At 40.0% G+C, this 26,963-nt stretch overlaps 2 protein-coding genes across 3 annotated transcripts in view; one reads left to right on the top strand and one right to left on the bottom strand.

The window, feature by feature from the left end:
* LOC126416331 (uncharacterized) overlaps positions 1–26,963 on the bottom strand; it is a 68,354-nt gene that overhangs the window by 4,327 nt on the left and 37,064 nt on the right. The gene's annotated exons all lie outside the window — the stretch shown is intronic.
* The window catches only part of LOC126416330 (transmembrane protein 87A), a 70,769-nt gene that overhangs the window by 14,605 nt on the left and 29,201 nt on the right, over positions 1–26,963 (top strand). Inside the window, exons 5-10 of the mRNA XM_050083994.1 lie at positions 6,383–6,604; positions 6,881–7,042; positions 7,160–7,294; positions 16,113–16,261; positions 22,685–22,903; positions 24,918–25,038. Of these exons, the coding sequence (XP_049939951.1) occupies positions 6,383–6,604; positions 6,881–7,042; positions 7,160–7,294; positions 16,113–16,261; positions 22,685–22,903; positions 24,918–25,038 (1,008 nt within the window). The remainder of the gene's footprint in view (positions 1–6,382; positions 6,605–6,880; positions 7,043–7,159; positions 7,295–16,112; positions 16,262–22,684; positions 22,904–24,917; positions 25,039–26,963) is intronic.

The raw sequence follows: 26,963 nt of genomic DNA, 5'->3' as shown, positions 1-26,963 counted from the left end.
CTCAATGCTCTCCGCTGCCCGAGCAACATCAACTGGGGTGCAGATCACTCTACGCTGCTGCAGCTCTAGAGAACCCTTGTTCAATCCTGCCTTGACTATGGGAGTCTGGTTTACAGTTCGGTGGCGCCCTCAGCATTGCATTTCCTCGATCCATTGCACCACTGTGGTGTTCGCCTAGCGATGGGAGCTTTTAGAACGAGTCGGGTGACCAGAGTCCTGGTGGAGGCCGGAGTCCCTCCATTGCGGATCTGGCATTCACAATTGCTCGCCAGTTATGTTGCACACATTCATAGTTCTCCTGAGCATCCGAATTACCGTCTCCTTTTCCCAACCATGGCAGTTCATCTGCTGCATCAGTAACCCAGGTCAGGCCTCACGATTGTGGTTCGTGTGTGATCCATTCTCTCCGAACTGGAGTCCTTCCATTTACCACCTCTACTTGAGGTCCATTCACGTACATCTCCATGGTGTACACCTCTGCTGAAGCTTTGTGTGGACCTTTTGCATGGCCCTAAGGACTCCGTTAACCTTGCCGCTCTCCACTGTCACTTCCTCTCGATTCTTGACGTGTTCTGGGGCTCTGAAGTTGTTTACCTCGATGGCTGATGGTAATGTTGGCTTCACCTATATCCACAGAGGCCATATTGAACAGCATTCCTTGCCTGTTGGCTGTAGTGTATTCACTGCAGAGCTTGTGACCATATATCGTGCACTTCAGTACATCCATTCCTGTTCTGGTGAGTCGTTTCTTCTCAGTTCTGTCTCCCTGAGCAGCTTACATGCTATCGGCCAGTGCTACCCTTCCCATCCTTTAGTAGCAAACATCCAGGAGTCCATCTCTGCCCTGGAATGGTCCAGTTGTTCATTGGTGTTGGTGTGGACTCCAGGACACCTTGGTATCCCAGGCAACGAACTTGCTGACAAGTTGGCCAAATGGGCTACGTGGAAAGCGCTCCTGGAGATGGGCATCTCTGAAACTGACCTGCATTCTGTCCAACGCCTCAAGGTTTTTCGGCTTTGGGAGACGGAGTGGCATAACAGTATGCACAACAAACTGTGTGTCATTGAGGGGACTGCGAATGTGTGGAAGTCTTCCCTGCGGGCTTCTCACAGGGAATCAGTTGCCCTTTATAGACTCCGCATTGGCCATACGTGGCTCACACATGGTTACCTCCTCCATCGCGAGGACCCACCTCAGTATCGCTGTGGCTCCCAAATGACAGTTGTCGACCTCTTGCTGGACTGCCCACTTTTAGCCGTTCTGTGGTGGACTTTTAACTTTCCCAGCACCCTACCTTTGGTGTTGGGCGATATTGCCTCAACAGCAGTTTTAGTTTTTACGTTTTATCCATGAGGGTGGGTTTTATCATTTGATCTGAGTTTTAGCGCATGTCCTTTGTCCCTCTGTGTCCTCCACCCTAGGGCTTTTAGGGTAGAGGTTTTAACGTGTTGCAGAGTGGCTGGCTTCTCCTTTTTTATTCTCATGGTCAGCCAGCCATGGTAATCTGCTTTCTTGTTTTTAATCTCCTCTCCCTGTTTCTTGCGTCTCTGTTTGGTTTTCTTGCCGTGTTTTGTCCATTGTAGTGTTTGTTGTACTTCTGCTCCAAATATCATTGATAAATTCCTGATGCAAACAGAATTCCAAAGGGCAAGTGATTAAATTGGTAAACCCCTAAGGGGGTGTGTAGCACCAAGAAATTGTGAGAAGCGGCATCAAATATCAAATGCAGGTATGCATTGTGTAAGTCAATGCACGGAAAATATTGTTTTCCAGACAACTTTTCCAGCAGGTCCTCCGGCCATGAAATTGTATATGGCTCCGTGAAACATTGTGCATTGGCTGTCTCAGTGCAAAGGCACACGGTGCTGTCTGGTTTCTGAATCACCACCAAAGGGATCCCACTGACTCAACAAAACAGGAGGAATGATGCTGAGATCCTGCCAACTGTGCAACTCAGTTTTGACAGGGTTGATAAAAGTTAGGTATTGCTTGCCAGCTAAGGGAGACATATGCCCTGAAATTTCCTGCCAGTCCCAAGGTACACTCAAACAGCTGATCGTATGGCAGTAGTAAGGAGCCCAATTCTTGAGAGGGGACTGACTGGGACACAAAATGTATTTTGTTCAAACCAAAAATGGAAAATGCATCTAACTGAAAATATTTTGCGCCCACAGTGAATTAACTACTAACGACGTAAGTTGTTGAAACTTCCTGGCAGATTAAAACTTTGTGCCAGACCAAGACTCGATCTTGGGATATTTGCCTTTCACGGGCAAGTGCTCTACCATCTGAGCTACCCAAGTACGACTCACGACTCGTCCTCATAGCTTTATTTCTGTCAGTACCTCGTCTCATACCTTCCTTGCGTAGCTCAGATGGTAGAGCACTTGGCCATGAAAGACAAACGTCCTGTGTTTGAGTCTCGGTCCGGCACACAGATTTAATCTGCCAGGAAGTTTCATATTGACGCATACTCCACTGCAGAGTGAAAATTTCATTCTGGAAACATCCTCCAGGCTATGGTTAAGCCATGACTTCGCAATATCCTTTCTTCCAGGAGTGCTAGTTCTGCAAGGTCTGCAGGAGAGCTTCTGTGAGGTTTGGAAGGTAGGAGACAAGGTACTGGCGAAATTAAAGCTTTGAGGACAAGTTGTGAGTCGTCCTTGGATAGCTCAGATGGTAGAGCACTTGCCCGTGAAAGGCAAAGGTTCTGAGTTCGAGTCTCGGTCCAGCACCCAGTTTTAACTTGCCAGGAAATTTAATATCAGTGCACACTCCCCTGCTTAGTGAAAATTTCATTCTGGAGACATAAGTCGCTGTTCCACTTTCTCATAACATGCTGAGATGGAGAACTGCCCCGTCAAATCAATGCACTGTTTACTACAGGACAGTCCGCAGCTCGTGGTCGTGCGGTAGCGTTCTCGCTTCCCACACCCGGGTTCGATTCCCGGCAGGGTCAGGGATTTCCTCTGCCTCGTGATGACTGGGTGTTGTGTGCTGTCCTTAGGTTAGTTAGGTTTAAGTAGTTCTAAGTTCTAGGGGACTGATGACCACAGATGTTAAGTCCCATAGTGCTCAGAACCATTTGAACCATGCTACAGGACACTATTAGGTGTAGTGACCCTTGCAACACAGGGCAGCCTAAGAGCTTATTGTGAGGTGACCAGAGGGATTAGCTGATAGTAGTACTTTTAATACTGGCAAGCTGTTGGATACCCTCTAGGTGTTGAGAAATGCTAAGCAGTTAAACAGTGAAGACTCACTGGGGATTGACTGACTACTCTGTAGACACCCAGGTAGCCGACATTTTGTAAATCGTTAGTTTTGCTCTATTGTACAATGATCTCTTGTCCCAGGACAGATATATAAAATTTATTTACACCAGTGTGATAAACATGTCTACTTTGTTTAGGCACTGCTATCAGACCATTGTTTGAACTGTTCTAATGAACCAAGTTCGATTGGTATGGCTAATTTTAAAAGTAGCACATGCAAAATGAAACTAGTTTCTACCACCTTACATACATGTAATTTAATTCTAACTAGTAATCCTTTGTCTATTCTTTCTAGAACATCACTAAGGCATGTGTTCAGTAAATAACCAATATAGTTCCCAAGAGATGTCTGTACTCTCTCTTTACTCCAAAAGCTCCACTTTGACACTTAACATAAGTAATGACTCCCTACAGGTACTCATTCCCAATAAATTGCATCTACCTTAGGTTGTTGTTATCTAGTGAATCCTACTGCCTTCTTTTATGCACTAGGTCACTTCGTACAATTACTGAGTGCTGTATTCAGTAAGTATTCATCCATGGTGTGGCTACTGATATTACAACACATGATCCACTGATTTTATTACCAAATAAAAATAAGTTTACTCTTGAGAGATTCCTTCTTGTCCAGTTATGTCTCATCTAACAGCAAAATTAAACACAAAAAAGGATAATCTCCTTGACATTACTCCAAGTACATTTTAAATTGTACCACCATAGTATTACATTGCCTTCAAGACACAGATAGAGGATATTGCTGACAGGACGAAGAAAAATAACTGACCATTATACTCTCATGCATCGTGATACACAATATCCTCATCAGCCAAATGAATTGTTTCTCATACGAATTTGGCATATTTGTATCCAAGTAAAATATTATTTCCTATCTGTGTTGATCAAATGTGAAGTTATTTAGCAACTCAGTCTAACAAAAATTCTGTGCAATTAGTGTCGGCAATATAACCATTAATAACATCATTGGTGTTTCATATTAAACTGTTGCTTTATTTATTATTTTTCTTTCTTTTGCTTTCAGTTATGAGCCATTCTTTTCAGTTTCTTTTACTTATCAAACATTGATGACTTTAATATAAGCTGTTCAGAACCAGTAAACTGAACAAAAGACTAGTGTCATCATCTCTTTTAACAGCATTCATATTGTTCATGTGCACCTTCATGAAACTCGATAATGGGTGCATACTCATTGCCATGTATTACACTGCTTTGCTCAGGTGTAAGCATCAATTGCCAGACAGCCACCTCCTCACACACATCATCTATAACAAACAGTTACATACAGAAAATTAACAACACACAAAAATATTACATTCCTCAGTCCAGGTGGACACTGATCACATGCTGATGCATGATAAGTTTAGGAAAATAGAAATCCCATCATGTACCACCAAATTGTGGTGTCTAAGTTAATGAGGCTGACTGTTGTTCCCCTTGCTAACTGAAACTCAGGGACTGGGTGTTTGTGTCATCTTTATCATCATCATTTCATCCTCATCGACGCGTCACCTCAAAAGACTTGCACCAGCTGACAGTAAGCAAGAGCAAAACTGTAGCAATGATTATGAACAGGATATCTGCCCAGGGCAACCTGATGCTTGTTGGAGAGAAAACTGAATGTGTGGAAGCTTTCAGTTACCTAGGACGTACTAAATCAAGGAATGAAACTGCCAAACTAGCAGTACAGCACAGAGTAAGAAAGAGATCTAAGTTTTTTCATCAAATGCAGAATCTTGTGTAGGACAAGGGAGTTCCTGTGAGACCATGTTTAAAACACATTTCCTGCCTATTACGACAGACAGCTTGGAGTGCTGTGTAGTTAATGAGGCAGATGGCAGCAAGTTACAGGCATGTGAAAAGAAGTTTCAGCAATCAGTGTTGTAGAAGACTAGAAGAGATAAAAATTAGGAATGAAGATATCAGAGGAGAGATACAGGTGGATCTGTTAGTGTCTGAGAGACAGAGTACCGCATGGTTCAAGTGGTTTAGATATGTGAAGAAGATGAAGGATAGCCGCCTGTAAAAACAATACTTGGATAGAAATTTGCAGGAGAAAGAAACCAAAATGATGACACAGCAGATAATGGCTATATCTGAAGACCAGAGGAGAAAACTGTGAAACAATATCAAGATAAGAAATCTATCAAGACAGAGCAAAATGGAGGCAAATTAATCATAAACAACTACCAGGTATGCTGGAATGATACGAAGATGAAGATGGTGATGAAGATGGAAATGATGTAAATTGTTGAGAGCAGAAAATCCAGGGTCATCTCTGAATACCCAAAATAAGACCAATTTGTTAAATGGGAATTTTATTGATTCAGCCACCACTAACATGTGAAACAGACACAGCCAGGATACCACCACTAACATGTGGAACTGTTTTGCCCCCTTTTTCATTTAGTGTTGGAAAACAGACTACCCCTCTTGCCAGCTCTGCTGTTCCAGAGTCCACCTTTTCTGCCTTCACTACAATTGAGGTCTTCACCATTACCCTGGCAAGTGACTGATATGTGGTACTATCAGCTGGGCCAGCTGAGCCTAGTTGTATATGTGTTTTAAGATTTGTTACTCATCTGTGACTTCCTTTATCCTGGCATGGAGCCTTTAGGACCCCTGTTGCCAAAGTTTAATTATTATTAACATTAGTTATTTTTTGAAGGCTGAGAGCATGATATCCATGCTACATTTCCATGATTTCTAAATGGCAAGCTACAATTCAGTGTCTCTTACCCAAAGTTGCCAATAGGTTTATGTCATCTAGTATGTGTTATGTAACTTAAATGCTGCGCATAATGCGATAAGGAACTTGTAAAGTGGTCAGTACTTCTGGTGTTTAAGAGAATAGAACAGAAGTGATTTTGTTTGAGAGAATAGAACAGAAGTGATTTTTACCTAGTTCCTTTTTAAACTGGTAGTATGCAACCCTTTCAGCTGTGTGTGTTTTAGTTCTTGGCCAGTGTTGCAGGGCTTGATTTCATTGCTTGGTGGAGCAGTAATTACATTGTAATTTTTCCTTTAGTCACTACTGCTACTACTGTACACAGCCATCTCACTGGAAAACCAACTTTCTTTTATTTTGCAGTCCTTTGTGTCTGAAGGAGCAGTATCGAAAGCTTTGCAGCAAGGCAATACAAAGGAGAAAACTCAAGGAGATGGTAATGGCTCTGCAAGTAAAACCAGGAAAAAGAGGAGTCCTGACAGTGAAGGTGGAACTATAGCAGAAAAACAAGACAATGTAGATAAGAAGCCCCCACAGAAGACACAGCCCAAAGCAACATCACTGAAGCTTGACAACCAGGACAATGTAAGACCATCTACTCTATCTTTAATTGATATGTATAAAAGTACAGTGATCACTTTGTGAATAGTCTTGTGTTCAAACTCAAAGCCCTGCTCAAACTTCATGTTAATACTGTTTGCTGGAAAGGATACAGATTTGCTCATCAAATCCTAAAACATAATCGATCAGTCTTTTATGGGCACTGTTGAGTCTTAATTTTATCATTTACTGTTATTATGGACTTTTTTTATAGCTGCAATTATAATTTTATAATGCTTTTGCATTGGTTAATCTCTGCAGGTTGAACACGACCACAAAATTATAATAGCAATTCCAAGGGATGGTATGTATCTCCTCAATGTCGTTGTAGAAAAACCAGATAAACCTTGCAATGTTTCTATTCAGATAGATATGAAAGGTCCACATGGTTATCTTTCTGCTGCTGATTGGCCACTTCTTGCAGTAAGTCATTGTTTCACACATGAATGTTTATTCTTATTGTCATACTGTTTATGTTATGTAATGTGATATTGATGCCTTATTGTGATAATTTATTTCTATCTTTTTTTCTGTTCACAGTTTTATGGAGCCATGTGTGTGGTGTATGTTCTTTACGGAATTGCTTGGCTTATTGTTTCTTTCTGTCAGTGGCGAGATCTTCTAAGAATTCAGTTTTGGATTGGCGGAGTAATACTTCTGGGTATGCTCGAAAAGGTAAAATATTGTGAAGATTTAGAGGTGTTCTGTGGACCACATTAGTAAATTTGCAGATAACAGCACTATACAGTATTAAGATAATCTATGCAAGGATATGGCTGCAACAGAAATGCTGAAGGAAGTCTAGAATGAATCTGTCACCCTGCAGCAGAGTCTGTGCTGTGGTAAAAATTTTCTGGCAGATTAAAACTATGTGATGGACAAATCTTCAACCTAGACTCTTGCCTTCCACTGAAATATTTCCTCAGTATTACATTTGACTTGTAATCGAGGTCTGATTCGGAGTTGCCCAAGCCATGTTCAACACCATGAATACCTGGCAATGTACTGTACAGTAATGAAAAAAGATTCAGAAACACCTCTCTTGCAATATGTCACACCTATTTCACTGTGATGACAATACTGGTTCATTGTGGTCCAGAATCCATGGGATCTGAGGAGGGGGCAGTTCAGAACCATTATCACTCGGCAATGACCCAGAACTCAGGATCCAAGGTGTGAACATCCCTCTCAACAATAGCATCTGAGACAAGCTCTGTAGCACTATGGTCAGATTTCCTCAAGGTTCTGATTCAGTAGTGATAGGGTTGTCCCTCATTTTGGTGAATTTATGGGGGGAGGGGAGGGGGGGGGGGAGCTGAAGGTGTACATGAATTGATAGAAGTGTGACATGCTGTTTATCTGTGAGGGCAGTGACAACTGTACCAAAGGTGCTTTCATTGGGATAGTATTGGGGAGGATTGGGGCAGATCCTCTGCCAGCCCACACAAGTTGTTTTCCAGACTTCCCTGAATCACATCATATAATGTGAGGGATAGTTATTTCAGAACTGCCTCATCTAATATTCAGTTTTATTTTTGTTTGGACTGCAGTATTGTAGAGATAGATCTATGAAAGGTAATTTCCTTGTTCTTTTTAACTGCAAAAATACTCAGAAGTTTGCCCTCAAAATATAGCTCTTCGGATTCACGACTTCTTCTACAAGCCAAATATACAAGGTTTGATAAGTATTGGGAATTCTTGTTTTTCTTAAAGAATCTTTATTTATTCATCAACATCAACTTTGTCCCCTTCAGAATAATCCCCCTCAGATATTATACACTAGTGGAACTCGCTTTTCAATATGATGTTCAGTGCCTTCAGCAATTCTGTTTTTATCTCATCAGTGATGGTAAAACTATGTCCTTCCAGAGTTCTCTTCAGCATTGGGAATAGAAAGATGTCACAAGGCACCATGTGCAGTGAATACTGTGGCTGATGCAACAGAATGGTTTTGTTTTTTGCCAAAAAATCATGAATGAGCATTGAGGCATGAGCATGGAGCATTATCGTGATACAATTTCCACAATTCTGGACATTTCCTTTGGATTGTTTCATGCAAACGGCTCGTAACTTCCTGGTAGTATTCCTTATTGATTGTACTACCATAAGGCAGGAACTAATGATGCACTATCCCATTATAATTGAAGAAAAAGTTGGGAAGAATCTTCACACAGGACCGAATCTTTTGAATTTTTTTCAGTTTTGGCTCTTCTGGTAGTTTCCATTGGGATGGTTGGGCCATGGTTTCAATGTAATACCCGAGTACCTTCTGGATTGATGTTGACTTCATTCAGCAATACCTGAGCATGTTTACGTGACGTCATTTTTCATCGCAATTCAACAATTCTGAAACTAACTTTGTTGCTGCACATTTCATGCCCAAAACATATGAAAAAAGCTGCTAACCAAAGGATATGCCAGCAATACCAACCTCACTGATGGTATTTAGGCAATTTTCCAGAACCATTTTCTTACTTCCTCCACATTGTCATCAGTAATTCGTGTGCTAGGGCATGCAGGGCAGTCGTCGTCTTCAACTTTTTATTGACTCCCTTTGAAACATTCATACCATTCATAAACTCTGCAAAATTTAATACAAATTCTTTGATACATCTTTTTCAAAAGTAAAAATTTGCCGAGCACTTGAAAATGCATATAACCTTTTTGACTGTCAGCAATAGACTACATATTCGAAACAGCTGCAAATGCAAACATACATCAGGAACAACGTACCAACAACATAAAAAAATTGAAAATAGGATGTATAAAGCCCACAAAATTAAAAAATTCCTGTTTCTTTTTGCTCATACATGGTGTTACTGCCTGTATCAGTGATAGGCAAGTGTCTAGATTGGAGATTTGTCCATCACACAGTTTTAATCTGTCAGATTATGCATAGTTATCATGGGGGTGATCAAACTGTGACCATAAAGCTTTGTGATGTTGTTCATTCCTCTCTACATATTCAGCCTTCAATGTGACACAGTTTACTCAACACTGGATAATGCAGTTAATTAGAAGAAGATCATAAAATGTACGTAGTTGTTTGAAGTGTCTCGTTGCCTGACCTGGCAAGTTTATAATGTTTGTTGACATTGACAATATCAGAGATGAGCTATCAGTCATTATTTTTTTGTGTTAAGGATAAAAAATCCTTGAAGTCAAGATCGCAAACAAATTTTATTGTGATTACTAGTTTCAGCTACACGCAAGCCATCTTCAGATCATAAAAAAACAGTCTTTTACGACAATGTGTTAAGCTGTTATGGCAATTACACTGGTCAAGACTGTTTTTTTTCTGGTCAGAAGGTGGTGTGTTTTGTTGTTGAAACTAGTATTGACAATAAAATTTGTTTACAGTCTTGACTTTGAGGATTTTTAATCCGTAACATAAAAAAATTAGAACAGATGATTTTGACAGTGTCAACAAACATGAACGAGTAAGTAGTCATCGGGTTCCATATCAGTATAATACAGGACAAGACAGAATTTGAACGTCCAAAGAAACAGTATGTGTGGTTGTCTACTATGCAGAATGAGCTGCGGTGTTGCCATTGAGTCGAGACATCCACTTGGACAGTTTCCTGTGATGGTTCATGTTCTTAGCCTCCCATAACCTCATGGAGAGATTCAGTGGTATGCTCCTGTGATGATTTGTCTTTATGAGTATTGTATTTCAGTATATTGCCATGGCAGTCAAAAAAACACTCATCTTCACAATGCCTGATGGCAGTTGGGTGTTCACCTTTTTCAACTTTAAGGAATCCACGGTTCCACTGCTTGCTTTATTACTACATCGATGTCTAGAAAAGAACAGAACACCTGGAACGACTAGAGATAGGATGTTGATATTCACAGAACATGTATATTAGTATGTCCTGCAGAAATGATTAGCATTTGAACCATGTTGGCCTGTGGGTTCAAGATCAACATCGATATTGCAGCGCAACACCACCTACTGGTAAAATGTGACTCTGGCTGTCGAAGGTAATGGATCATTGTCACTTGAGCAGATGCGCAGAATTCCTCACAGAGATATGAGCTAACTGTACCTTCAAATCAGTGATTTGAAGAGGGCGCATTATTGGCATGAGAGAATGTGGTGCATCCATTCGGGAAATTGCTGGTCATATGGAAGGAACTGTTTCGGCAGTGCAACATGTGTGTGGAGAATGTTTCATCCTCCCCCCTTGAGAAGATTGACACCTCATCTGAGTGGTATTGCAGGACAGATCTGTGTCCTCCTCTGCTCTGTCACAACAATGGAACAGTGTAATATACACTATTAGGAGTGACAGTCCATTGCCATTTATTAGGGTGTGAGCTACAAGCATGTCGTCCATTTTTCTACCTACATTGACGAATGTGCTGAAACATGCTAGATGGCAATGGCGTATGGACTACATCACTGAGGACAAGAATGGGATCAGATAGTGTTTTCCGACAGGTCCAGGTTCTGTTTGTTTGAAAATGATGACCTCATTTTGGTTTGCTGCAGATGGGAGAAACGGCATCACAGTGATTGCATACACACAAGACTTATATCACCAGCTTAAGGCCTTGTGGTGTGGGATGCTATTGGGTTCAACCACAAATCACAGTTGTTGCATGTCGAGGGCACTGTGACCAATGTAACTACGTGATTGACATCATGCGACCTGTAGCTGTACCCTTTCTGCACAACACCCCAGACCCCATTTGTGAGCAAGACAATGCATGACTGCATGTTGCAATTTCCCGCAAGTTGTATTTTTCAGAATTCAGGTACCAATATTTCCTAAAGTTTATAAAGCATTTCTCTAATTTTTTCTGTAACTTGCAATAGTCCATATTTACGCAGTAGACCTAAGCTTTATTGCAGAATCAACTAAATTATAGAAAAAATAACATGTTTATTAGGAAAAAATTATAAAAATTAAAATGTAAGATGTGATATATTTTATCCTAGTAATATACATAATAGGTGGAATTAAATAAGTCTAGTACCTCAGCCATCATTTCATGCATATCTAGTAAAAATTTGGACACCTTCAATGTTTAACATTGGATTAAATGGGGCCTCAATTTGAGGAAGCATTTGGGGAAAAAATTGTGTCAGTTTCTTTGTACTTTTTTTAATAACCCAAAGCAGGTTCATAAATATTCAAAATACTTCCAATTTGTTTAGAAAGTGTGGTGCATTACCTGATGTCAAAAAAAAAAAAAAAAAAAATTCTGTAAAACCTATACATTAGAAACAGTGCCTGAAAGAAATGGGTGTTGATTTTTACATAATATTGAGTGAGAAAGTACCCTGTATCCTTAATGAACTGAAGTGCCAGTGGTTATTATTACTAATAGTGACTATTGACACTTTAGTCCACCACCGTAAGTTGTTAATAGAAGCATGAAAATTTGACAGATTTAGTAAGATTACTTACCTATAGAATCTCAAATGTGTGACCATTGGATGGCGTTAGCTATGGGCTGTATAGCGTCTGTGATAAACCTACCAATAATTTTTTTGACTCTCGTTGTGAGTATTCAGGGAGGTACATGAAGTATTTTTGTATCCATAACAGTGGTAATAGCCATAGTAATGCTTTTGTTCAAGGAACTAGCCATAGGTGCTCTCACTTCTTCTTTAAGGTTTTGATTTATGTTGGTTAGTGTGTTGTGGAATCCTGGTGGCCCAGGAAAATGCCAAGAGTTGATTAGATGCCATAAGAGGGAAGTGTTCATTGCTGTTGACAAAAATATTGTCACTATTGACGTCGAAGTTGAATGTGACAGTGAGGTTACCTGGTCGTGTATAACACCAAAAAATAATGAATGTGTAGTAATGAAACATTGGGAATACATTTGTCTAGGTAACATATCTAAGTGATTAACATTGCAAGGTCACAGGTTAATGTAAGTGCGAGATAAGCCATTGCAGGTGTGAAATGCTGGTACATTAATAACCAGTGTAACTGCCAGAATGTCAAGTGCAGCTGTGCAAACGTGCATGTGTTGTGCAGTACAGGTGCCTGTTGCACTTGTTTGGTCAGTACAGGGATGGTCAATGCTGTTTGTGGATGACGCCAGAGTTGTCAGACGATGATGTCCCATATGTGCTCGATTAGATGCAGATCTGGTGATCAAGCAGGCCAAGACATGCTGACACTCTGTAGAGCAAGTTGGGTTACAACAATGGTATTTAGGTGAGTGTTATCCTGTTGGAAAACTCCCCTGAGATGCTGTTCACAACTGGTAACACAACAGGTTGAATCAGCAGATTGATGTACAATTTTGCAGTCAGGGTGCGTGTGACAACTACGAGAGAACTCTTGCTGTAAAACGAAGTTGCACCCCAGACCGTATCTGCAGGTGCTGATCCAGTGTGTCTAGCCCTCAAATGGCTGCCTGCTGACCAAAACACAACAGACCTCCACCCTGCCCTCCAGTGAGTTCTCACTTGACACTACTGAAGCTGCAGATGGCGGTGGTTTGGAGTCACTGGAATGCACGCTACAGGGTGTCTGGCTCAGAGCTGTCCTTAAAGTAACTGACTTGTAACAGTTTATTGTGTCACAGTGGTGCCAGCTGCTGCACAAATTGCTGCTGCAGATGCAGTGTGATGCATGAGAGCCATGCGCTGAACACAAGGGTCTTTCCTTTCAGTAGTGTTACATGATCATCCAGAGCGTGGTCTTCTCAAGACTGTACAATCTCTAGACCACCACTGCCAGCAATCATGTACTGTGGCTATGTTCCTGTCACATCTTTCTGCAATATCGCAGAAGGAACATCCAGCTTCTTATAGCCCTATTACATGACCTTGTTGAAACTCACTTGGTGAAGTACTGATTATGCCGTCTCTGTCACCTTAAAGGCATTCTTGACTAACATCAACTCACCATGTCCAACCTCAAAGGTAACTAATGCTCACAACCATTAGAGCATGCATTTAGAGCAAACCTGATTTGCATCCTCATAATGGCACAACTAGTGCCACTCTTATGTGACTGGCGTGAGATTCGAATAGACACCATCTTTCAGATGTAGACCGAGCGAGATGGCGCAGTGGTTAGCACACTGGACGCACATTCAGGACTACAATGTTTCAAACCCACATCTGGCCATCATGGTGTAGATTTTCTGTGATTTTCGTTAATTGCTTCTGGCGAATGCCAGGACAGCTACTTAGACAGGGCACAGCTGATTTCCTTTCCTAATCTGAACTTGTGCTCCATCTTTAGTGACCTAAAGACCTCGTTGTTAGCAGGACATTAAACACTAATCTCCTCTTCCTTAAGATGCAGAAGGATGTCTACCAACTTTCATTTATGTTGCTCAATTCCTCTTTAGTGTTGGATCCTCCCCCACCTTCTCCCACCCCCCTCCCCCACTCCTGTCATTGTAGTTGGAGGCAACTTCAATCTACTGAATATAGACAAGGGTGTCTATGGATTCATTGCAGCGATACAGTCAGTCTTGTGAAGTTCTTTTGAGCACATTTTCTGAAAATACTCTTTAGCAGATAGTTTGGCAGACCATAGGCAATGCAAATATCTTAGACCTTGTAGCTACAAACAAACTGGACCTTATCCACAGTGCCAGTATAGAGGCAGGGATTAGTGATCATGATGTCATTATAGCAACTATTGTTACGAAAGTTAATAAATCAGTCAAGAAGGCTAGGAGAGTGTTTCTGCTAGAAAGAGCGGATAAGCAGTTGTTAGCATCTCACTTAGACAAGGAATTGACACCACTTATTTCAAGTAAGATGGTCACAGGGGAATTATAGGCAAAGTTTTAACAGGTTGTAAATCATTGTGCGGAGAACTATGTGCCTAGTAAGTGAATTAAGGATAAAGAAAACTCCCCATGGTTTAACAATTAAATTGGGAAAATGCTAAGGAAGCAAAGGCTGTTGCAATCTTGGTTTAAAAGAAAACATGACAATGATGACAGGCTGAGCTTAGTAGAGTTGTGAGTGTCTATGAAATGCTGTATGCCTCAAACATACAACTACTGCCATTGTCATACCTCAGTAAAAGATTTGGCCAAAAACCCAAGCAAATCCTGACCCTATGTCAAATCACTAAGTGGGTCTAAGATTTTCATCTAGTCACTTGTTGACCAGTCTGGTGTTGCAGTTGAAGATAGTAAAATGAAAGCCGAAAAGCATTTTTGTGGTGTCCCAATGCAGGCTGGTAACGAAGTTATGAACATATGGAATAGGTTCCCAAATATGTGAATGGCTCGAAAATTACTTAAGTAATAGAACCCAGTATGTTGTTCTCAACGACGAATGTTTGTCAGAGACAAGGGTATCATCAGATATCCCTCAGGGATGTGTAATAGGACCACTGTTATTTTCTATATAAGTAAATGATGTGGCGTACAGGGTGGCAACAATCTGCGGTTGTTTGCTGATATGCTGTGGTATATGGGAAGGTAGCAAAGTAGAGTGACTGTAGAAGGATACAAGACAAGTTAGAAAAAATTACTAGTTGGTATGATAAATCAAGCAGCTAGCACTAAATGTAGAAAAATGCAAGTTAATGCAGATGAGTAGGAAAACATACCTCGACGTTTAAATACTGCTTAGTAGTGCACTATTGACAAAGTCACATTGTTTAAATATCTGAGTGGAATATTGCAAAGTGATACCAAATGGAACAAGCATGTGAGGTTTGTGGTAGGGAAGGTGAATGGTTAACATTGGTTTATTGGGAGAATTTTGGGAAACTTGGTTCATCTGCAAAGGAAACTGCGTATAGGACACTAGTCCAACCTATTCTTGAGTACTGCTTGAGTGTTTGGTATAAGTATCAGGTCAGATCAAAAGAAGACTTCAAAGCAATTCAGAGGCGAGCTGTAGATTTGTTATCAGTAGGTCCAAACAACACGCAGGTATTATGGAGATGCTTCGGGAAATCAAAGGGGAATCCATGGGGGACAATGTTCTTTTCGAGGAACACTGTTAAGAAAATTTAGATAACTGCCATATGAAGCTGACTGCAGAACAATTCTGCTGCCACCAACATACATTTTGCATAAGGATCATGAAGATAAGGTATGTGAAATTAGGTACAGAGGCATATAGGAAGTCGTTTTTCCCTCAGTCTGTTTGCAAGTGGAACAGGAAAGGAAATGACTAGTAGTGGTGTAAAGTACCCCTCTGTCATGCACCGTACTGTAGCTTGTGGAATTTGTATGTAGATGTAGATTCCTCAGTAATCAAAAAAGGCAGATGACTTGATGCTTTTTATCTGATTGCATGTGTTGTGGTTTTTTCTTTATTAGTAAATTTTAATTGGCATCATGCTGTACTCACCCTAATTTTGTTTGAATTTCCACAGTTATTTTATACATAAAGCATGAAATTAAGCTATAAATGTTTCTAACAAATCTGAAGTTTTTTTTAGGAGTCGTGATAAGTTTGAATGTTTCTTTAGAATAGTTCTTTGTTTTTGTACACTGTTGTGGATTATTGACTGATTGACATGTCTTTTTATTTCTGCAGGCCACATTCTATGCAGAATATCAAAGCATAAATTCAACGGGGCAGTCTGTAAAGGGTGCTGTTTTGATGGCTGAGCTGGTTTCTTGTGCAAAACGAATGTTGGCACGCATGTTGGTCATCATTGTCAGTTTAGGTTTTGGCATTGTCAAGTAAGTCTTGGATGATTCTATGTTGTTATTATGACACTAATGCATAACAACTCATCTTGATATTGTTGAGATACACTATTACAAAGAGAGAAGAATATTCCCAGATTTCAAGTTTTTGGAATGATTATTTCCTCCTTAAAGAAGGAACAAACAATTCCAAAAGCTAGGAATACTTTTTATTTCTTCTGGTAAGTATGTTCAGTGGTAGTACAGAACATTCACCATGTGAAAGTAAGTACATGCCAGTTGTCTTCTTGCAGTTTTATAGTTTTCGCAGGTGGCTTCTCCTTTTGATGCAGGTAACTACTTGTGTGGTTACTGCTTAACAATTTACATGTGTATTGATTGAAAACACCTTAGAAAATAGTTATATATTAAAAACAAAGATTCCATGACTTACCAAATGGGAAAGCGCTGGTAGATAGGCACAAAAAAAAAAAAATTAAAAAAAATATATACCAAACACACACACACACACACACACACACACACACACACACACACACACACACAAAATTTCAAGCTTTCGCAACCAACGGTTGCTTCGTCAGGAAAGAGGGAAGGAGAGGGAAAGATGAAAGGATGTGGGTTTTAAGGGAGAGGATAAGGAGTCATTCCAATCCCGGGAGCGGAAAGACTTACCTTGGGGTAAAAAAGGACAGGTATACACTCACACACATACACACACATATCCATCCACACATATACAGACACAAGCAGACATATCAAAGGCAAAGAGTTTGGGCAGAGATGTCGGTCGAGGTGGAAGTGCAGAGGCAAAGATGTTGTTGAATGACAGGTGAGGTATGAGTGGCGGCAACTTGAAATTAGCGGAGATTGAGGCCTGGTGGATAACGGGAAGAGAGGATATATTGAAGGGCAAGTTCCCATCTCCAGAGTTCGGATAGGTTGGTGTTAGTGGGAAGTATCCAGATAACCCGGACGGTGTAACACTGTGCCAAGATGTGCTGGCCGTGCACCAAGGCATGTTTAGCCACAGGGTGATCCTCATTACCAACAAACACTGTCTGCCTGTGTCCATTCATGCGAATGGACAGTTTGTTGCTGGTCATTCCCACATAGAAAGCGTCATTTGTAGGCAGGTCAGTTGGTAAATCACGTGGGTGCTTTCACACATGGCTCTGCCTTTGATCGTGTACACCTTCCGGGTTACAGGACTGGAGTAGGTGGTGGTGGGAGGGTGCATGGGACAGGTTTTACACCGGGGGCGGTTACAAGGGTAGGAGCCAGAGGGTAGGGAAGGTGGTTTGGGGAATGGATGCGTGTGTGTGCCAGTGTATACCTGTCCTTTTTTCCCCCAAGGTAAGTCTTTCTGCTCCCGGGATTGGAATGACTCCTTACCCTCTCCCTTGGAAATGGAAATGTCGTGTGGCTAGGGCCTCCCGTCGGGTAGACCGTTCGCCTGGTGCAGGTCTTTCGATTTGACGCCACTTCGGCGACCTGCGCGTCGATGGGGATGAAATGATGATGATTAGGACAACACAACACCCAGTCCCTGAGCGGAGAAAATTTCCGACCCAGCCGGGAATCGAACCCGGGCCCTTAGGATTGACAGTCTGTCACGCTGACCACTCAGCTACCGGGGCGGACTCCCTCTCCCTTAAAACCCACATCCTTTCATCTTTCCCTCTCCTTCCCTCTTTCCTGACGAAGCAACCGTTGGTTGCGAAAGCTTGAAATTTTGTGTGTGTGTGTTTGTGTGTTTTTTTTTTTTTATTGTGCCTATCTACCAGCGCTTTCCCGTTTGGTAAGTCATGGAATCTTTGTTTTTAATATATTTTTCCCATGTGGAATGTTTCTTTCTATTTTATTTATATCATTAGAAAATAGTTACATATAAGAAGAGGAAAGTCAGCTATAAACTCTTTCCTCGAGTGAAGCACAAGAGTATGAAGTGGATAACCATTATAAAATTTAATATAACAAATGATATTGTGAAAACTCAAGTTCGTCACAAATGACAAAAGCCACAAATGATATTTAAATTGAGTCAAAATCACCAAGTATTTCCTTCACAAAGTGCTATGTTCTGTATTACTGAACAGTCATAGTAAACAGTCATTTGCAAGGGCCGGGATTGTCAAGAATATATGCAGAAACCTTTTGGTGACTGAGCCATTAGGTCAATTCATCATCGCCCAAAATGCTGTTGTGATTGCATCTATGGCTTACTCTTCACTGTATACATGTCTATGATGTCCACTTTTAGCAGACTAAGTTGGATTGGGGGGCAAATGACAAGCAGAATGTTCAAAGTTAGCATGGGGTATGCAGATAAATATAACTGATGACTTGAGTGTGTATGTGATGGAAATCAGCCAGGAAACCTATTTCAATATTATCTTAGCAGACAATATAATAAAAATGTAAAACAATGGCACAGTTAGGGACACACAAGAATTAGAAGTATCTGGTAGTATAACCAAAGGATCGTTTTTTTATAGCATGTATAGGTTTTGTTAAAAAATATTTTATTTTCCATAACTTGAATACTTGTTCTCAGTTTATTCTGGAGTGATATTCTGCTGTCTCTTCTGTGCCTATCACAAAAGGCAAGATTATCTCGAATTTCAGGAAAGGGAAGCTGATATTTTCTACAATCAATTGCAAGTTACACACACAACTGCTTAAATGTTTCAGTGTTCAGTGCAGTTCTATTTACATGCACTCATGTTAGTAAACTAAATAATAAAAAATGTAAATCTGAGTGGTCAGGTCGTTTTGGATTGCATGAGAGGTACTACTTTTGTGTGGGTAAGTGCATATTTTGTATGACAGCATGCCATCACCTCAGCGTGTATTCTTGTGGCTTCTTAATAGACTAGTTATTTCAAATAGTGAAAACAATTGATTTGTACGTAGTAAATTTGTGTGGACTGCAGCCAATTTGAACTTCATCTACAGTTTCCATGTAATAGTGTTTACTGTGGTCAAGTGTTTACCAACTTCGGCTACAAATGCGTGAATCACAACTTCAATCTAATTGCAAATTATCGAATGATTTTACATGGCATGTCCTGTGGAATGTCGGCTCCATAGCTGAGCAGGCAGTGCACATGGCTGCCATGCAGAGAACCCAAGTGCAGTTCCCATTATTGACAGAGATTTTTTTCTGGTGGGAGGACTGAAAAGGGGTACACTCAGCATCATGCAGTCAATTCCGGAGCTACTTGAATGAAGTGTAGTGGCTCCAGTGTCTGTACAACTGAGAGCAGTTTGCTGACACCATGCCCCTCCATACTGCATCCAAATGATGCCAGATGGCAGACATTGACACTGCGGCTAGTCGATGTCACATGATCCTCTAGGTGCGATCACAATGCTACTTTTACATATCTTGTGGACAGGCCACTTTAGCATCTCCAGAGTCCAGGTAAAGTTGAACTCAATATGGCGAGACTCTCGGGTCCGTTGGATGACTGGCTGTCTGACAACTCATTTTCTTACAACTAGTTTTAAGTGGTTATTTCATTTCAAGCACTCCAGATGCATATTCCTAAATATTTTATTGTTGTGTCTAGTGATTCACAACTAATTATGTAACTGAACAATAATGGATCTTTCAACCTGTTTATACAGCCATAAGATTTTCACCATAAGGTATTTGGCAGTCTTCTGGAAATTGTCTTAATGATTAATTATGTCGTTTTGTTCTCCTGACTTTTTTTTCCGTTTGAGTGCCAGTATTCTTTTATAAAAATGAAATTGAAATTCAAAAAAGTTGCAACCCCACTAAAACACTCCATTCGAGTCATGTGACATCACTGGCTTGCTGACTGCTCCTACTGTCATAACACTAATTCACAGTTATGTCTTCTTCTGGAATTTACATTTCAGGAAATGGGTTACAAATGATGTGTAGTACCATATTGTACAAATACATCTATAAAAACTCCTGAAAAGTTGTTTTTGAGTGTTCCAGAGAATGAGAAGATGCATGAAATGTGGTTGAAATTGGACCGACAAATTGCCACGATGTTGACATACAAGTTCACGAACTTAATTAAAAATGTGTTCCCTTTGAAGTTAATATTAACTTACCATAGTTTCATCATCTTACATGAAGATGAAGTTAGGTCTGCTTCAGATGGTAACGCTAGTGTACACTCACAAACATTACTGCCCTTACGTTTGTGTCACGCGACTGTTGTACACACCTTATATCTCTCTGTATAAGCTCATCATCCTACTCCTTGTTTTACTGTAGGCATATCAAAGGTAATGGGTTTGTCCTCTGTTGTCCATTTCTCAGACTAAGACTAATGTGAAGCTATATATAACATGTCCCACAGTCGAAACAACTGCTACAATTGGTTCTTGCTAATGCTATTTTTGTATTTCATGTAAAACTTTTAAAATACATGACCCTTCCGGGATTTGAACATATGACATCTTCATCTGCAGTCCAGTGCTGTATCTGCTGTGCCATGTAACAGCAAATGGATGTAGAATCACTGTATTCCATGTAGGAAATCGGCACTAAGCTTTGCCAAGAATAATTTTATTGAGCTTTAGGTCATAGCTCATGACTGACAGTCAACAATTTAATATGTGGACTCATTTGCAAAAGTTCCACAATTCCTTAGTTTTGAGCAAGTTTAATGATGTTGCAGGGAGTAGGGAAAAGATTGTCCTTCGTGGCATATGTCACTGCTCTAAATGGGTGGAGCACAACCACATAAACTTTCCCAAGGCTTCCCCTATCAGTATTCACAAAATCCCTTTCTATTGTTACTTGAAAGTTGTAATTGCATTTTCCATCACTAAACAGCTAAACTGTTTGCAGAAAAAGTACTAAACACCTCGTAACTTCGGCTAACGCTCCTATAACACACATATAGCTTCATCATACTCCTAGTCTGTGACGTCACCAGAGCATCACCCAATAACAGAGCATTTCAATCATGCGACCAGATCTTGATATTTAATGATTTTCAAGCTTTAATTATTGATAAATGACAGATATTTTGTGAGAAAATTGGCTGTAAATGCTATTGAAATGTTATAATCAATCAGAATAACAACAATCTGAATCATATTTTTAACATAGGAAAATAGTCTGTTAACCAAGGTCCACATGTCACTTACAGATATGAAGGAATGTTTCATCATTCACAGCCTTTCCTCCTCTTTGTTTTTGTAAGAGTCTTCAGCCATGCACCACAACTATTTTAACATGGAAGGTAATATTTTCTATAATTGAGCCAGGTTCATGATCATTAGGTATCCATGAAAATTAGTGTTAAATTCAGTTCTGATATTGCTTGCTACCTTCTGGGATGGGAAACAAAAAATTCAGCCAAAATTCCTCTCAAGATATTTGCCTTGTTCTAAAAATACGTATGTGGATGGTTTGAACAATGGAAAGTTCAGGACGGAGTAACAACAGTAGGAAAAGGATAGAACATAGAAAACTCGCAGAAGCACAACTCATGCCTCAACTCATGGCCACGTGTGTGTGTGTGTGTGTGTGTGTGTGTGTGTGTGTGTGTGTGTGTTTCTGAATTTTCATTATGCCTGTCAGTGACCCAGTTGCTCCTCCATGTGGCAAGTAGCAATCTATCCTTTCCATTTTGTTGTTGTACCTGGATAATTTTTTTATTTGATTGGATAGATAAAAAATCTACTCACCAAGCGACGGCAGAATGTACACGTGAAACACTGTTGCGATAGGCAAGCTTTTGGAGCCAGTGGTTCCTTCTTCAGGCAGAAGGGTTGAAGGGGAAGGAAGAAAGGTAAAGGAAAAGGACTGGAGAGGTCTAGGAAAAGGTGTAGATTTTGGGAAAGTCACCCAGAACTGCGGGTCAGGGGAGGCTTAAACACGGGATGAAAAGGAAAGACTGATTGTTGGGGACTGCATGTGATGAGATTTAAAATCATGATAGCTGCTTAAAGGTGGAACACAGGGTAATGTGCAAGACAGAGATTACTACTAAAACATCATGCACAAGTTAATAAGAGTGAGAAGTGAAGTGCGTTGTATGTAAAAGAGGTGGGAGGGGGGGGGGGGGGGGGGAGGGTGGCGGTGAAAAATAGATGGGAAAGACAATGAAAGATGTAGAAAACTAAAACAGAGTGTGAAGCCAAAGAGTAGTTATAGCGAAGAAAAGCTGAGATGGAAGAAATTAACGTAAATTAAGGCCAGGTGGGCAGCGAGATATTTTAATCAGCTGCTGTATCTTTCCTACGCAATTTGTTTTCTCCTATTGTGCCTTCATTTCTTAGCTTACGATCCTAGGTTTAACAAGTCCAAGAGTAATCCTTCAGATCCTTTTTGGTCTGCTCTTCCATAGCTGCTTGTCACAGTTGATAGGAGGGCTGGTACTTATGAGTTCATATATCTTTGCTTGATATGTTGTTTCAAAGTGTACATTTACTTTCAATATCTCTTTGTGTTTTCAGGCCACGGCTTGGTCCAATGCTGCATCGTGTTGTGGGGACTGGACTTCTATATTTTGTATTAGCATCAATAGAAAGCTATCTCCGTGTTATGCACCAGAAGAATGACCGCAGCAATCAAGTTCTTATATCTGGCATTCCACTTGCTGTTCTCGACTCTATCATTTGTTGGTGGATATTTACTAGTCTTGTTCAAACAACTAGAACTTTGAGACTTCGTAGGTAAGCTGATTTTCTGCTTTATGATTTAGTGACATTGTTGAATTATGAGATTACTTATACAAAACTGATTATAAAACTGTTACACACTGCAGTTTTTATTGATGCTTCAGTCATACTTTGTGTTGTGTAATATATGAAAAGGTTTGTCCTGATAACCTAAATAAGAAAGTCAGTTTCCTAATAATCAGATGCTTCATGTTTTAAGTATAATGAAGGAAAATTAAAAGAGAATAGTGTGTCATCATTGTTCTGTTATTAGTGAAGCTACTACTTAACTGTCCTTCACAGGGCACTGTTGGATCCAACATGTCTTGTTTGTTTTCTGTTCCACAAAGTAGATTAGATTAGCTCCAGTTTTCCCTCTACAGACTCAAAAATGAGATGATTCTCGTGGGTGGGGAGCATGTCAGAAAGTATAATGTAAAAAATATATAGAATATAACATAAAAAACACTTGCATTTTATACTCACTTCCCTGATCATTTGTTATGAGAGTGTCACCATATGTGAATACATTACAGTAAAATGGAACTACTAATATTTACAGAATTAAAACACTGTCAGAATAAAACATAGTTATGCACTTTCAAGAAGTTTATCACACTCAAAATACCTACTCTTGACTGTTGTGATCAAGTGTTGTCAAAACTGGAATCTAACAGACATTTTTACATAAGCTGGTCTAACACTCCCTGTTACGATATTAATCTGTATAGTATAAGGAGTTGTCTACCAAAAAGTCTTTCAAACTATCTTTGAAATGTGCTATACGTGAAACCAAATTGTTAATGGTTGCTGGCAATGTAGTGAAAATGTGTGTTCTTGGGTATTGGGCCTCTTTTAGACTAAGGTAAGTGATTTTAGGTCTATATGTAGATTGTTCTTATTCCTAGAATTGACACTATGTATTGAAATATTGGTTGGAAATACACACACTTTATTTGCAACAAATTTCATTAAGGAATAAATACTGAGAGTCAGTGGTTAGAATACCAATTCCAGAAAACAGCACTAGTGTGTGTTATGTATGAAAACCAAATGAACCTGATTCATAAGGAGAAAAGCAATTTTTTTTTTAGCTAAGTGTCGTGTATGAGATGGCTTTGTGACATATCCTGATATTCCATGTTGTAGCAGGAAGGTTAATATTCTACCCCAAATTATATATGTCACTGCATTGTCTGTATGACTTGATGTTTTTGCTCATAAATAGTAGACCCAGGAAGACGGACTGCAATTAGAATACTGAAGGTTAATATTTTTGTTTCTTTTAATTCCACTGTTTCAATAAACAGGAGTAAAAAAGTGTGTAAATCATGCCACAACAAAAGATGATTTAACAGTATGCAATTGGTACTATGAAGACGTGTAAGACATTAGAAATTTACAAGTGTTACCCACCACAGAAAATGAATCATGTTTATTTGACACAGCAAAAGGGGGAAAAATCAGAGGTGTGGACTCTGGAGGAGGAGGCATAACTTCTTTTTAAGGCTCACTACACTGTCTTTTTTATGTAGTGGAAGCATCTTGCATGGAAACTAGGTGATACATAATAGTCCACTGCAGCATAAGACCGTTATTTCCTGTTGAACTATCATGAAAAATTGTGCCAAGTTACCTCCCATGTGTCAATGTTTTATAAAAGGCCTACACACCACCATTGTACAAAACTAGCTTCTGTTTTTCAACTTTGATTGTTACTCATTGTAATATGTTCAGGTACTGTGTTTTGTGGTGAATTTCCTTTTGAAGTAGCTTTTACTTTTCTTCTCTTGTTTATTTTTAGGTATACATCATTAAAACAAAGAAAATGATGTACTAACTTTAGACTGTGGCCAAGAACCTTAAATTGTAGTGCAAACTAGTCAAAAAGTGAAATAATGTGTCCTTGATAAATTGTGAAGGATGTAAGAATATTTTCCTTGAAGTGATGAATAATGACTGACCTAAAATGTGTTTTGATTTGTCGCAGTCGCTACTTACATCTAATTTTCATTTTTGCTCTTCACAGGAATTTGGTGAAGCTTTCGTTATACCACCATTTCACCAACACACTTATATTTGCTGTGGGTGCTTCTGTAATATTCATGCTGTATTCAATAAAATACCACAGATTCACAAACTGCTTAACGGTAAGTAGTTAGGTTTTTGAGCTGTTTTGTGATATTGGTGACTTATGATGCAGAAATAACTGTATGTTATATAATGAATAACTTTGGCCCTCGATAACTTAGAAACCTAATGCATCACCAAAGATACTTATATGTGGGTGTTTTCTTTTGGATGTGTACCACAGACATCAGATTCCTTACATCCTTTTTTAAATCCTGTTAATTCTTGATACTGGCCCAGACATATGAGATATTATTAATTACTTTGGCTTTTGATAGCAACTTTAATGTTGAAATACCCATTGATGAACCAAAACATAGTGACCACTGGTTAATAGCTTGTTTGTCTTTCTGTGGAACGAAATGCATCACTGATTCTGCATATAAGGGATCCGACAATTCGTTGGTAGGTTAGTGCAGATGTAGCATTAGGTATCTACGCATGGATCATGTAATTCGCGAAAATAATGGGCTGCTGATTTGCGTATGCGGTGACAATATTCGATAGCATCCCAGGTGGATTCCATAGGATTTACATCAGACTAATTTGGTTGCTGAGACATCAACTTGAGTTTACTGTAATGCTCCTCAAACCACTGTAGCATGGTTCTGGCTCTGAGACACAGACAGTGATATTGCTGAAAGATGACATCACCATCAAGCATGAGGGGATGCAGGTGGTTCGCAGCTGTCAGCGTGTCTAGGATTACTACCACTGGTCTCATGCAAACACAGGATAATGTCTCCCATAGCATAATACTGCTCCCACTAGCCTGCGACCATAGAGTGGAACATGTTTTGAGCTGCTGTTCACCTCAGTGATGGTGTTTGTGGAGACAACCGTCGACCTAGTGTAGCAAAAATGTGATTCACCCGAAGAGCCGACCTGTTTCCACTGAGCGACGATCAAATCCCAATGGTCCCGTGACTGCTGCAATTGTAATTGACTATGTTGTTGGGTCAACGTGTGAACCCACGTGGTCTACTGTGGAGTTCAAAGTTCAACAGTGTGCTCTGAAACACTTGTGCCTGTAACAGGGTTGGACTCCTTTGACAGAGATGCCACAGATCACCATCTATCCTACTGTACAGGGCAGACAAGCCTCTGAACCCTACGTCCGCTGAAGAGTCGTGGACATCCAGACATTTAGCAGTTAGTTGTAGTTTCACAGTCATATCTCTTTCCATAGATGCTCACAACAGTAGTATGTGAACATTTGATCAGCTTTGCTGTTTTCGAGAACTCGTTCACAGGATCTGCGTAATAATACTCTGCCCTTAGTCAGAGTCACTTATTTCATTGGATTTCCCCATTTGCAGCCCATGTCTTTGCTAGGGTGATCCCCCATCTGTGTCTGCTCCACTGGCAGCTGAGAATCAGTAATATTGGCAAGGAAGAGGAGGCAGGCGTGGGGAGATGTGTGGAGGAATATTAGAGGGAAAGACAGGTGGAAGTAGAAAATAAGGAGTGAAAAGGTGTCGTTCACAGAACTGAGAGCTAGAAGAGAATGATGGGAGGTAGGTGGCATTTTGACAGGATGATGTGCAAAGTGGTAGAAGAGAAAGTGATATTTATGAAATGGAATTAAGGAGGAGACTTAAGCAGAGGTTTATGCAAAGGGAATTAAGAGAACTTCTGATGTATTGGATTGATAGTTCCCACTTATATAGGTAAGAGCTGCATTGTGGTTCAGGATTATGGTAATGTGGCCATTTTATGCATGCAGAATGAAATTGAAAGGCTTATTTATAAAACCATGATACTGAACTAGAGTCATTGGAGCCAGTAAGGAAGTAAGGCGTTCGTGGAAGGTTTTCATGGGGAGGCTAGGTGGAAGAGTTAGAGAGAGATTGTATTTGTTTGAAATAAGTTGTGTAGGTGCGTGCTTATCAATTACTGTGAACAGTAAGGTGTATGGTAATGTTTCCATTGAAGTGTACTATAG

Source organism: Schistocerca serialis, chromosome 8 (genome assembly GCF_023864345.2).
Source record: "Schistocerca serialis cubense isolate TAMUIC-IGC-003099 chromosome 8, iqSchSeri2.2, whole genome shotgun sequence".
Lineage (NCBI taxonomy): Eukaryota > Metazoa > Arthropoda > Insecta > Orthoptera > Acrididae > Schistocerca > Schistocerca serialis.
This window is presented reverse-complemented; position numbering and strand designations above follow the sequence as displayed.